This window comes from Lutra lutra, chromosome 9 (genome assembly GCF_902655055.1).
Source record: "Lutra lutra chromosome 9, mLutLut1.2, whole genome shotgun sequence".
Classification (NCBI taxonomy): Eukaryota; Metazoa; Chordata; class Mammalia; order Carnivora; family Mustelidae; genus Lutra; species Lutra lutra.
Window position 1 is genome coordinate 130,682,311 of NC_062286.1, and position 12,835 is coordinate 130,695,145.

The window sequence follows — 12,835 nt, forward strand, 5'->3', positions numbered from 1 at the left end:
TGGCTGGCTAGAGCCATGAAGCCCCTGGCAGCTTCCCTCAGGGACACACCACCTCCGGCTGACCCAAGAGCCCAGCCCTCCCTCCTGCTCCCTGTGCTGACGCCGCATCAGGTCACCATCTTGTCTGCCCTGTTCTTTCACTGACAGGGGAGTCCAGAGCAAAGTCACGCACTTGCACATCTCTATCCAACGCTAGACAAAATGACAACGTGGGAGGTGTACCTCACTTACTCACACACATACACACAGGAAAAAGTGTATTCCATTTAACCCAATTCTGTGTCCTGCTCCCAGTAATGACTGTCATCTGGCAACAGGTATACAATACTACACCCTAAAAGTCTAAAATAAGAAAAACCCAATTTGCGCAGTCTTCATTCTAGAGCAATGGCCACCATGACGGGGGTGGAGGGAGTGGGGCGGGGGGTGGGGGGAGGTGGTCACTCTCCTGACCCAGACACACTGAAAGGAAACCGCAAACAGATAAATGCCATGAGCAGCCTAGTAGAATCATTATGGAATTACATGCCTCCACCGGATCTCCTTGATCCAAACCAGGAGAAGCCAAAATATCAAAACTCAGAACTCGTATAACATCTGGGACCCTAAGGCTTATACTACTGTAGTTAACAGTCAGACACCAAGACAAGTGTGACCACATATGTGATAAGAAAAGCTTGGATACCAGAGCCCAAAGGACATGAATTCAAATCCTGCTCTTGTATTCACTGTGTGACCTAAACTACTGACCTAGCTCTCTGAGCCTCAGTTTCTTCATCTGCAAAATGGGACTGATAATGGTTTCAACCTTCAAGGACAAGCTATGCACTGTGCATAGTACAGTGCAAGGTACGCAGGAAACGGTGAACAGAAATATTAAAATTCTTATTAACGTTAATCATAAATTGAGGAGTTAGACCAGCTACATGGAAGGACCCAAGGTGAGTATTTAAACAGCCTGCAAAATTTCAACCACGCTATTCAATGTCCTAATCGAACAGAAACTCCAACAAGAAATGTCCTCCTCTGGCCTTTCTGGAGGGCCCCTGACTTCTGGCTTACTCATCCCAAGGTCCACAGCACCCAGACACTGCAAACCTCACCATGGTGGGCTGTCTCTCCTGAGGCCAGCCACGGCTACTTCTCTGCAAATACTCTCCTGGCTTTGTTTACTAAATCAACAGACATTCCAGAGCCATCTATTACATACACAAGTACTGTGGAGAACATAAATGCTTGTAAGGCAGGCTCCCTCCCCTCTAGGAGCTTCTAATCTGGCTTCCAGTCTAGAGGGACCCCCACCCCCCCAAAACACAAAGATACGCTGATGCTTCCAAGCAATAAAGTGCCACAGGAGGCAGCAGACGGGGAGGGGAGGGCAATCAGAGGAGACTTCCCGGATGAGGCGATGCCTGAGGTCAGCCTTAGGGAAAGCATGTCGGGAGGCAGCATGAAGGCAGGCAGCACGGGGAAGAGGGAGGGAGGCAAGAGGCACAGAAGCAGGACACGAATGCCTGGGGGGAAAGGCTCAGTCCGCAGCAGAAGAGTTTGTGTTGGACATGTGTGGGGGACACTCTGGATCCTGACACTAGGACCCTGACGTATGCTGAAAGGGGAGCACGGGGCAAACTCAGGAGAATCACTCCCCTTGCAAACTCCCCTACCATCTGCCCCTCGAGTCTGCAGGCGGCCACAACCAGAGCAGATGCTGGGTGGAATTGGCAGAACCCTTCCGGACCGCTAACTGGCAAATCTGAAACACTGTGCCGTGAGAGGCTGTTCTTCCGTTGCACAAACAAGGCCAAGGTCAAGCAGCTACCAGCAGTAGCCGGGATCCAACTTCAGCTTCGTCCGGGCAGTGACCCCATACAGAGAGTCAACAGGGACGGTGGAGACCAACAGCACCTGTGCGAGCAAACCGAAGGACGTACCTAATTGTGCTTTGCAACTCTCTATGGTCTTGTCAAGATTGAGCTGGAACCTGCTCCGGATCTGCCGCTTGGGCGAGATGAGGGGAACAGGCGCTGTCTGCTGCTGGACTGACTCGCTCAGCTCCTTCAGGTCCATCTCGGCCTTGCTCCGATCTGAAAGACACGGTCACAGCCCCGTCAAGCAGGCGCTGGGCGGAGGACTAGGCAACGCTCATCGGGGAGCTTCCTTCTCATAAACACGCGCTCTAGAACACGGCAGGGAGAGAAACCTCCAACCTTCTCACTGTCTGTCCCAGCAACATCATCTGCTCGACGATGGGCTGACTTGGAGAGAAGAGCCCGAGAACACATTTGGCAGGTTTACCCAGTCTACCGAACAGTCGCCTGGGTGGCTTTCAATATTTAAAATGCACAATCCCAGCCAGATGGTTGTCTGCGGAACGCCGCGTCACCGGGGAGCTCCGAAGCCAAAGGTGACAGTAATATACTCAATCTCAGTATGAACAGATAAAGTCACACCAAGTCTGGCCAGAGTGTACTTCCAACTCCAGGCCCAGATCAGAGAGGGCTTGTACCCAAGGGATGTGGAGCACCTCCCCCACCACGCCCGCCCCGGAGCGCACATGGAACTGGAGGCCGGGTTCCTCCTTTACTGCGGAGACTTCGCTTTTCGTTCCTAGCTGATCTAGATGGGAGCTCAAGTCAGAAAAGGAGGGCATGTGTCGGATGGGCAGACCTCCTGCTTTTCGCCAGATGAACAGATTAGCCCTGGATATTCAACCTGTGTCTTCTCACTCAGATACAGTGAGAGCTCCTGGCCTTAGTCCCAGGCAAAGGCCTCTGACGGAGGACTCAGGGCCAGGGGTCCAGCCACCCTCCCCACTTCTGCCACGGACTCCTATATGACCAAGTGGAACAGATTCCATGGGTCTGTGAGCTAGCATTGCTTGAATTCCTCCCCCACCTCCTCCAAAACCCCCTAAAACAGAACAAAGGGACAAAATGAAGGTGTCTGCACAGGCCAAGAAAGCAATGAGACCTCACAGACCTCCCTGCCTGCCACCCTCTGGTGTGCCCCCTCCCTCTCCCATCGACCTCAAGCAGAGAATGTGGTGCACACGCCCTGCCCTGGCCAATCCCAGAAAAAAACTGGAATGCGTGTGGCATCCATCAAGGACAGAGATGAGAAGCCACCTTTGAGCCTGCTGCCACCACCTGGGAGCTCACTCTTGGACGTCTGCCATCTCCCTGCTCTCCCCTCCGCAAACGCCACCTTGCTCCGGCAGGCCAGGGTATGGTCTGAAAGCTGGACCACCCGGGCTGCTCAAAACCTTCCTTCTCTGCTCGTTTCCATTTTCCATCATGACCCATGCACCTTCCCCTTCACCCAGGAATGGGGCCGTCTCTCACCCTGCACACCCGGAGATTTGTTCCTTTAAAGCGACCGGAGAGAGGCAGATCCCCAAGGCCCCAGCCAGCTCACTGACAGCTGAGCAGAGCAACAAACGGCTCTAAGTTGATTTTATCACCATAAAGAGGTCCTGACCAAGGTAGGATTAGGAGGGGCCCTTTTCCAAAAACATACTGGGAGGCGGGGGAGCCCTCAGGGAGATTCTGGGTGTGAGTTGCTCACAGCAAGCAGATACCACCCTTGTCCTTCGAGACAGGGCTCCATATCCAGCTGTGAGTGAGTGTGTACATGTGTGTGGGGTGAGTGTGTACATGTGCGTGGGCATCCGTGTGCACGTGTGTGCAGGACTGGACATGCTCACAGAGAGGATGGGGTGAAGGCACAGGGGAAGAACCTTCATGCAAATTAACCTTAGAAGCATCTGAAAAAGACAAGGCACGAGCCAAACAGTAATAAAACAGCAAGTGGGGGGGTGAAGAGGAGGAGGAAGAGAAAAAAGAAACCCCCGATTCAAGAGCAGTACTGGCAGGACTTAGGGTTCCAACAGTTGAGCTGTGGATGGGACAGGAAAGGGGGGAAGGCTGTCTCCTAACTTCCGCTTTCAGAAATGAGAAAGTGGGCAGGATTCCTAAGGGAACAGGCAGCCTTTCAAGTATAAAGTTGTCAAAGAAAAAAATCTCACGAAACCACATTCCCTCGGTGTCCTCAATAATGTTCCGCAAGCCAGTTACCGAAAAACACCATCTACGCTACCAGGAGTCAGCCAAGTTTTTCTATAAAACGCCAAAGTGACCTAGGCTCTGCGGGCCATGCAGGCTCTTCTGCCAAAGTGGCCCTACACGATGTGTAAACAAACTGAGGACACCCTGTTCTAATAAAACTTTATTTACAAAAACAGCTGGAGGCCAGATTTGGTCCAAAGGCTGTAATAAAATCTGCCATCCCCTCTTGCGATGTTAATTGCAATCTCATCTGCACAATGAAACCACCTACAGAGCTCTAAAAAGAAAAAAAGCCTTGGTCCCACCCTCCCAGAGAATGTGAATTAACTGGCCTGGAGGGAAGGTCTGGACACTGGCCCTCTCCAGACCCGAGGCCAGGCTGGTTCATTTGGCTGAGCCCTTCAGTCCGTGACTCTTGATCTCAGGGTCATGAGTTCAAGCCTCACATTGGGCAGGGAGCCCACTTAAAAATAATAATAACAATTAGATTTTTTTTTTTAAAAAGTAACCCAGATGATACTAACTGGCAGCTAAGGCGGAGAAGCCCTGTATTAGTCCAATCTTCTATGTGAGTTAAAAAAAAAAAAAAGGCCTCCTGGGGTGCCTGGACGGCTCAGTCAGTAAAGGCTCAGGTCATGATCTCAGGGTTAGGAGATCGAGCTCTCTCTCCAATAAATAAATAAATAAATCTTTTAAAAAAAAAAAAAAAAAAGGAGGGCGCCTGGGTGGCTCAGTGGGTTAAGCCGCTGCCTTTGGCTCAGGTCATGATCTCAGGGTCCTGGGATCGAGTCCCGCATCGGGCTCTCTGCTCAGCAAGAAGCCTGCTTCCCTCTCTCTCTCTGCCTGCCTCTCCGTCTACTTGTGATCTCTCTCTGTCAAATAAATAAATAAAATCTTTAAAAAAAAAAAAAAAAAAAGGAAACTCCTCCTGATTTGCCTTAACCTTTGTATCTCTGTGTTAACCTTCTAAACCTAGGGCTCATTAAGAGACCTACACCTCGCCAGAACACTCCTGTGTGTGGGTAACCATATGTCGAACAGTAAACGCAATCTTTTAACTTTAGCCTAAAAAGGCTGCCCTCGGAAATACTCATCATCAGGAGGAATGAAAAGAAGGTAAAGCACCTCCTTTTATAGTGAAGGTTTCTCTGGTCAATAAGCCACAGTAATGTTTATCCTAACAAGAACCCGTCAAAAGCCAGGAAGGGCCTGGGATCAGGTCCCTGGGAGCAGACCATCAGGAGTTTAGCCAAATCTAATTAACTTTCTCGAATTTTCAGCTGCGTTTTGATTTTCCCTCGCCTCCACAGGGAGAAAAGAAGAGCCTCTCTTTCTTGTTTAGCAAATAGTGGCTTATCGGGACTTCTTCCGCCCCTGCCCTTCTGTATCAGGAGTATCTTCAGAATCCACCTTTGCTGCCAACATTTTGAACTTTTCAGCTGATACGAAGACAGCTTGGGCTATAAATGGAAACCAGGGTGAAAAAAATACCAACGCTAGAGAAAGAGACATGATCTTACATTTCTGGAGGGAGTATGTATCAAAAGAAGCATCCCTTCAAGGGCAATTTGGCATTATCTCTCAAAACGTCAACCGCACACGGCCTCTGACCGGAGATTCTACTTCTAGGAACTCATCCTATCGCTATGCTCCCACATGGGGTAAAAGGCTCTTCACTGCAGCTATTTTCAACAGCAAAACAGCCTAGAGCCAATAAATAAGTCAACACTTCACCTTGAAGGGGAACAAATACCGCTGCTTACATGAAGACCCTATCGGATCTTTATGTGCTGTTCTAGAGAAGCCAACCTGTTTAATGAGAACAAAGGTGACAACTGGAGGGGCACATGAGCGCTGGTGTAGGGGAGGAAAGAAGGAAATGGAACACAGATCTGAATGTGTGTTCTTGGGATTTCTCAATGTTGGCACTATTGGTATTTGGGGCTGGATAAGTCTTTGTGGGGGCGGGTAGGGAAGTGGGGGGCTGGCGGGGGGGGCCTCCTGCGCACTGTAGGCTGGTCAACGCTTCCCTGGCCTCACCCACCAGATGCCAGCAGCACCCATATCCCAGTTGTGACCATAAAAATGTCTCTAGGGCCGCCTCCAGACGGCTCCCGTGCTGCTTACTCTTGATCTCTACACCCGACGTTGGGTGTGGAGATTACTGAAAAATAACACCTCCACAGATTGCCAAACGTCCCCCTAGCAGACAAAAATCACCCAGGTTGAAAACTCCTGGTGTACATATAGAAGAACTCTTGAAGAGGACTGAGAAGAGGTAACCGTGGTCCTTTGTGGGGTGGGGCACAGACACGTGATCCGGTTACAAACAAACTGGCTTTTCATTAAAGATCTTCTGTTCTCTTAAATTTCTCTTACCATATGCCTCCATGACTTATAAAAAATAAACTCTTTATAAGAAAAATATAAAGAGGGGCGCCTGGGTGGCTCAGTGGGTTAAGCCGCTGCCTTCGGCTCAGGTCATGATCCCAGTGTCCTGGGTTCGAGCCCCGCATCGGGCTTTCTGCTCAGCGGGAAGCCTGCTTCCTCCTCTCTCTCTCTGCCTGCCTCTCTGCCTACTTGTGATTTCTCTCTGTCAAATAAATAAATAAAATCTTTAAAAAAAGAAAAATATAAAGAAAAAGAAAAAATATATAAGCACATCTTTTCCAACTGAAAAAAAAAAAAACAGATTTCTTAGGGTGCCTGGGTGGCTCAGTTGAGTTAAGTGTTTACTCTTCATCTGGGCTCAGGTCATGATCTCAGGGTCTGGGCTCTGGGCTGCTTGGGATTCTCCCTCTCCCTTTCCCTCTGCACCCTCCACCTCCCCACTCCATCAAGACGACAAAAAAAAAAAAAAAAAGAAAAAGAAAGAAAGAAAGAAACAGATTTCCTTTGTTCCAAAGCTGCTGGGTGACTATAACGGATGGACTTCCAGGAGCTACAAAATGGTGGATCCTTCAAGGGAACAGTACCATCCAGCCCAGAGACCCTGGTAAATATCTCTTATCAATCAACGCCAAGCCGAGTTGTCCTCACATCACCCACTGGGGGAGTGGGGGAAGGAGGATCAAGACAATCTGTGGAAAGCCTGGGTCTCGAACACATGCTCTCAAGGGATGCCTGACTTCAAGGTATACTTTATCCAGAGAAAGAAAGGCGACCTCCCATCAGTGACAGCCGAGGGAATAAGCAAGCAGCAGCACGCCGGGTCTGACAACTTCCCGTTGCTGTCAGCATCTCTCACTGATCACCAGACACATGTGTGTCACCAACAGGATCACTCAACTGCTGTGTTTGTTCAGCCCAAAGCAAACACCGAGTGATAAAGAGGAGACAAGATTCCCGGAGACACAAATAGGAGTCTGGAAGACGAAAAGAATCAGGCCTCCTCCTCTTGTTCTTACTGATGACTTATTTTCCATACAGTCACAGAAAGGCACTGTAACCATCCACCAGCCTTCTGCTCCGTGTTTCAGAGGCGCCAGGAGGCCTGAGACAGCCAATGAGGGCCCGGTGTCTCAGCAAGCACGCGACAACGGCCTCTGCAGAAGCTCTCCCCTTTGTCATGCCAAAATTAAGTCTAAGAAATCAAGTGCACAGCTGATGATGACCCATGGGCTGGGCTTCAGTATTCTGGGTTGGACTTACCTGTTTTGACTAAACAAGAGTTCTCATTTTTAATGCAATTGAATACCGATTTTTTTTTTTTAAGATTTTATTTATTTATTTGAGAGAGAGACAGTGAGAGAGAGCATGAGCGAGGAGAAGGTCAGAGGGAGAAGCAGACTCCCCATGGAGCTGGGAGCCCGATGTGGGACTCGATCCCGGGACTCCGGGATCATGACCTGAGCCGAAGGCAGTCGTCCAACCAACTGAGCCACCCAGGCATCCCTGAATACCGATTTTTAAAAACGAGGAAGAGTTCATATAAAAATCTGCCTTTCTGTGTTTTCTTGAAAACTCAGCGTCTGACAACACAGGTTCAACTTGTGGGAGCTGCATCTTTCAAAAAGGCAATCCGTCCTCCGCAGGAGTGCCCATTCGAAATCCTCACCCTACCCCCGCCCCGCCCCCGGCCCGCCCCACAGCTAGGCCAACGTAGCCAAAGGCAAGAGAAGCCATGTCCAGGGCCCACCAGGTTCTGAACACAGCCCTGTCTTGAAGCGTGGCAGCTCACGTATCGTGGCTGAGCGTACAAGGCAGACAGGCCTGAATCCACAGGCCAAACATGATGGCGAACCACAGGATCCTAGCAGAGCAGCGAACTTTGCTTCTCTGTGCCTCAGTTTCTACTGCACTAAAATGGGACTGTTATCTACCTTGGAGACTACTGTAGTTTTTTCAATCGTTTTAATTTACAGAGAGTAAAATCCAGGGGGAAATACAGTTGTAGGAGCTTTAACACCTCACTACAGGTATGCATAACCAGTGTCATCGGTCAAGACCTCCCTGACCCCAACCCCATGCCCCCCTGACCCCGCCTAAAATAAAAAATCATTCAGGATTTCCAGCATTCTAATTTGGGTCTTTTCCAGTCTTTTTTTTTTTTTTTTTTAATGAAATACCGTTTTGTTAGATATAATAATGTTGTCAGCATCCCCAGCACAGTCTCATTTCTATCTGCTCAAAGTAGTTATACAGATACCAGACATGAAAAAAAAAAAGCCCCATGGGATGCTGGGATGGCTCAGTGGGTTAAGTGTCCGACTCTTGATCTCAGTTCAGGTCTTGATCTCAGGGTCATGAGTTCAAGCCCTACACTGGGCTCCATGCTGAGTGTGGAGCCTACTTAAAAAGAAAAAAAAAAAAAAGAAAAAAGAAAAGTAGCCCCATACAAAGCATCGGCCCCGACCTGGGCAAGCTCTTGAGGATTATTTAGAACTTCCCTCCACTGTCTGATCCTTCTACTCAGCCACGACACTTTCCACCGGTCCCTCTATGATCCTCTTCCCATTAGGTAACTAAAATGCTGGCCCATAAAACACCCGCATTCCCAATGCTTTCGTTCCCACTAACAAACAAGACAAGTGTCCTAGAACAGAAGGAGCTGGGGGCGGGGGGGGGGGGTGCATCTGCACAGGAGCGCCTCGGGTCCCACCAGGCCCACCCACCCGCACACACAATGAAAAGAAATTCTTCACGGCCACCATGGATAGGCCAAACGGATAGGCCTCTGCACACTGCTCCTTTTCAGGGTGTGGAGGTGGAGGGAGAGTGTGAGAAAGCAAACCACACTGCTGAGATCAACGAATGTTCCCCAGGGGCGCAAATGGGTCCGCTTTTGTGCAAGTGAGCAATTTGCACCAGCCCATCTGAGCTGGAGCCCCAAAAGTTACCATTCTGCCTGCCGGGCCACATCCGGGCTGCACTAACAGGGAAGCCAGGGCGGACCAGACTCTGGGCTCCATGGACACGCGAGCTTCCTCCAGTCCGGCCGCCTGCTGGCTCCACGATCCTGGGCACCTGCAGCCTCCCCCCCAGACCCCCGTCTCTCCATCTGGAAGGGCACTGGGCACTGCAGGACAAGATCAACCGGGAGATTACTGGCCTCCAGAGGCTGTGAATTCACATGTGAGCACCACTGCACACAGGAGGCTGCCCTCCCTCTCTTCCTAAAACCCTGGGTTCTGAGTCTCCCTTCCCGGCTATGACAACCAAAAATGTCTCCAGACTTTGCCAAGTGTCCCCTAGAAGGGGAGTGAGGGAACGGCCCCGGGGAAGACAGCTGCATAGGCTATCCTCAACACTGCACCCAGCATGGTCCTTCGAAAACGCTCCGTGAGCTCACATCCCTCCGCTGTTCCAACAGCCCCTCGCCAGGGTCTGCACCAGGGTCCACAGGGTCCACAGGGTCCACAGGGCTGAGAGACCTCAGCTCCTCACCTTTCCCCCACTCACCCACTGGGACAACCATCTGGGCCTCCCCATCAGCATCTCTTATCCTAAGGCTTGTAAATCTCTAGTTACTCCTTCAAGGCTGTCCTCCCGATACAGGGATGGCCGGTTTTTCTTGCCATGCCAATCTAGGTTTAAATACCACCTCAAGGGCGCCTGGGTGGCTCAGTGGGTTAAGCCACTGCCTTCAGCTCAGGTCATGATCTCAGGGTCCTGGGATCGAGTCCCACATCGGGCTCTCTGCTCAGCAGGGAGCCTGCTTCCCTCTCTCTCTCTGCCTGCCTCTCTGTCTACTTGTGATCTCTGTCAAATAAATAAATAAAATCTTTAAAAATAAATAAATAAATAAATAAATAAATAAATACCACCTCAAGTCAGCTCAGCGGGGAGCCTGTGAGATGGGAGCCGGCTTCTCCCTCTCCCACTCCCCCTATCTTCCTTCTCTAGCTGTCTGTCAAATAAATAAACAACATCTTTAACAAAATACATACATACATACCACCTTGCAGACACCTTCCCGAACCACTGCCTCTTCCAAACCACACCCAACCTGCCTCTCACTCTCCTTACCACATTAGCACACTCCACCTTCTCTCACAAGGGGAACTGTCCTGGTTATTTACCTTATCTCTGTCTCACATTCTAGAACCCAGCTCGCTGGGCCCTCACTCACCACTCCCTGCCCTGTCCCTGAAACAGCACATAGCATGTAATTCTCAATAAAAATCAACGATCATGGGCGCCTGGGTGGCTCAGGGGGTTAAGCCGCTGCCTTCGGCTCAGGTCATGATCTCAGGGTCCTGGGATCGAGGCCCGCATCGGGCTCTCTGCTCAGCGGGGAGCCTGCTTCCCTCTCTCTCTCTCTCTGCCTGCCTCTCCGTCTACTTGTGATCTCTCTCTGTCAAATAAAAAAAAAAAAAAAAAAAAAAAAATCAACGATCATGATGGAATGAATCAATAAAATAACTTCACAAATGGATATTTAGCATTTCCAATGATAATTTCTCTGAAAACTTTCGCCTGAGGTAGTGATTTAAAAAAAAAGAAACCGGGGGCGCCTGGGTGGCTCAGTGAGTTAAAGCCTCTGCCTTCAGCTCAGGTCATGATCTCAGTGTCTTGGGATAGAGCCCCGCATCAGGCTCGCTGCTCAGTGGGGAGCCTGCTTCTGACTGCCTCCCTGTCAAATAAATAAATAAAATCTTAAAAAAAGAAAAAACAAACAAACAAATGAACTCCAATGGGGGGGGGGACGACAACCTACTAAGTCAGGGTTAAAGACCAGCATTTTTTTAAAAATTAGAAGAGAATTAGGGGCGCCTGGGTGGCTCAGTGGGTTAAGCCGCTGCCTTCGGCTCAGGTCATGATCTCAGGGTCCTGGGATCGAGTCCCACATCGGACTCTCTGCTCAGCAGGGAACCTGCTTCCCTCGCTCTCTCTCTCTGCCTGCCTCTCTGCCTACTTGTGATCTCTGTCTGTCAAATAAATAAAATCTTTTAAATAAATAAATTAGAAGAGAATTTTAAAAAATGTATCAGAATACACTGCACATAGAAAAAAGGAAATACTATTCATAAAACTTTATATACATCGTTGTGTGTGTGCATAAAACATTTAAAGGGCGCCTGGTGGCTCAGAGGGTTAAGCCTCTGCCTTCAGCTCGGGTCATGGTCTCAGGGTCCTGGGATCGAGACCCGCATTGGGCTCTCTGCTCAGCAGGGAGCCTGCTTCCTTCTCTCTCTGCCTCCTTGTGATCTCTGTCAAATAAATAAAATCGTTTAAAAAAAAAAACCATTAAGCATATACATACACACATAGGAACCCGAGTGACCTAGTCGGTTAAGCGTTAGACTCTTGATTTCAGCTCAGGTCATGATCTCAGGTCATGATCTTAAGATCCAGCCTCTCGACAGCCTCCACGCTCTATGCGGAGTCTGCTGGAGATTCTCTCTCTGCCCTCTGACCCTCCCTGCGCTCCTGTGCACGCAATCTCTCCCTCTCAAATAAATACATCTTTCCAAAAACATACAGACACATAGCTAAGAACCAGGTTACTGTGGTCAAGAACATGAAATGGCTGTGAACACTAGCCTAAGGTACTTCGAGATGAAACGACACTGCATGTCAGCAAGCCCCAGGAAATCCCTTACTTGCTCCTCTAACCAATCTCTCTACATCTTTGGCCAGTGTATACCTTTTATGTATTTTGCAAAGAGAGAGGAGTTCAGAGTTCAAGAACCACACGCAAAAGAGGACATCACAGCTTGCAAGACTATTCAAAACTGTTGCAGAGAGAGATTTCCAAAAATTTCCACTGACCCAAGTTAAGATTCAGGATGCTTCCAGTACTGGAGGTTTTGTCCGTTTTCGTGGTGATGGGTGTTGATGCTTGAGGGGAGAAAGTTTTCGGGCTGCCAGATAAACTCCCTGCTTGTCCCGTCTTCGCAGAGGCTGGTGAAGCTGGAAAAGGATGTTCATTGTTACAAAACGGATTTACAAATAAACAAACAAATCAAACTTGTGTGCACAGGGGGAGAGGAGAGAAATCATATTTGATTTCAACAAGCCCCTACCCGAGCACCACAGACGAGGTGCAGCAGGAAGGACTGGCCATTCATGTCAAGTGTCACAAGCTTTAACCCAATGTGAAACCGTTAGAGCTGCGACGGAAGAAGGCCTCCCCTTTCCCGGTCATTCTGTTCAACACAAAACTCTAAGACAAATCAGCTAAGCTGCCACTGAAATTGGTTTGGCCCGTTCACGGGTGTAAATCTCAAAATAAACATGGATTACACCAGCCCCCAGCACAGGTCCAGTGGCAGAGACCGGAGCCAGGCTTACAAACGGCACGCTGTCCGTTTGGGGGAGATGCACAA

At 49.5% G+C, this 12,835-nt stretch overlaps 1 protein-coding gene across 23 annotated transcripts in view; it reads right to left on the reverse strand.

The window, feature by feature from the left end:
* ZMYND8 (zinc finger MYND-type containing 8) overlaps positions 1-12,835 on the reverse strand; it is a 143,970-nt gene that overhangs the window by 31,657 nt on the left and 99,478 nt on the right. For all 23 annotated transcript variants that reach the window (XM_047744028.1, XM_047744031.1, XM_047744036.1 and 20 more), the window contains 2 exons: positions 12,279-12,419; positions 1,932-2,084 (listed from right to left, as the gene is read on the reverse strand). In XM_047744028.1, coding sequence (XP_047599984.1) covers positions 1,932-2,084; positions 12,279-12,419 — 294 coding nt within the window. The remainder of the gene's footprint in view (positions 1-1,931; positions 2,085-12,278; positions 12,420-12,835) is intronic.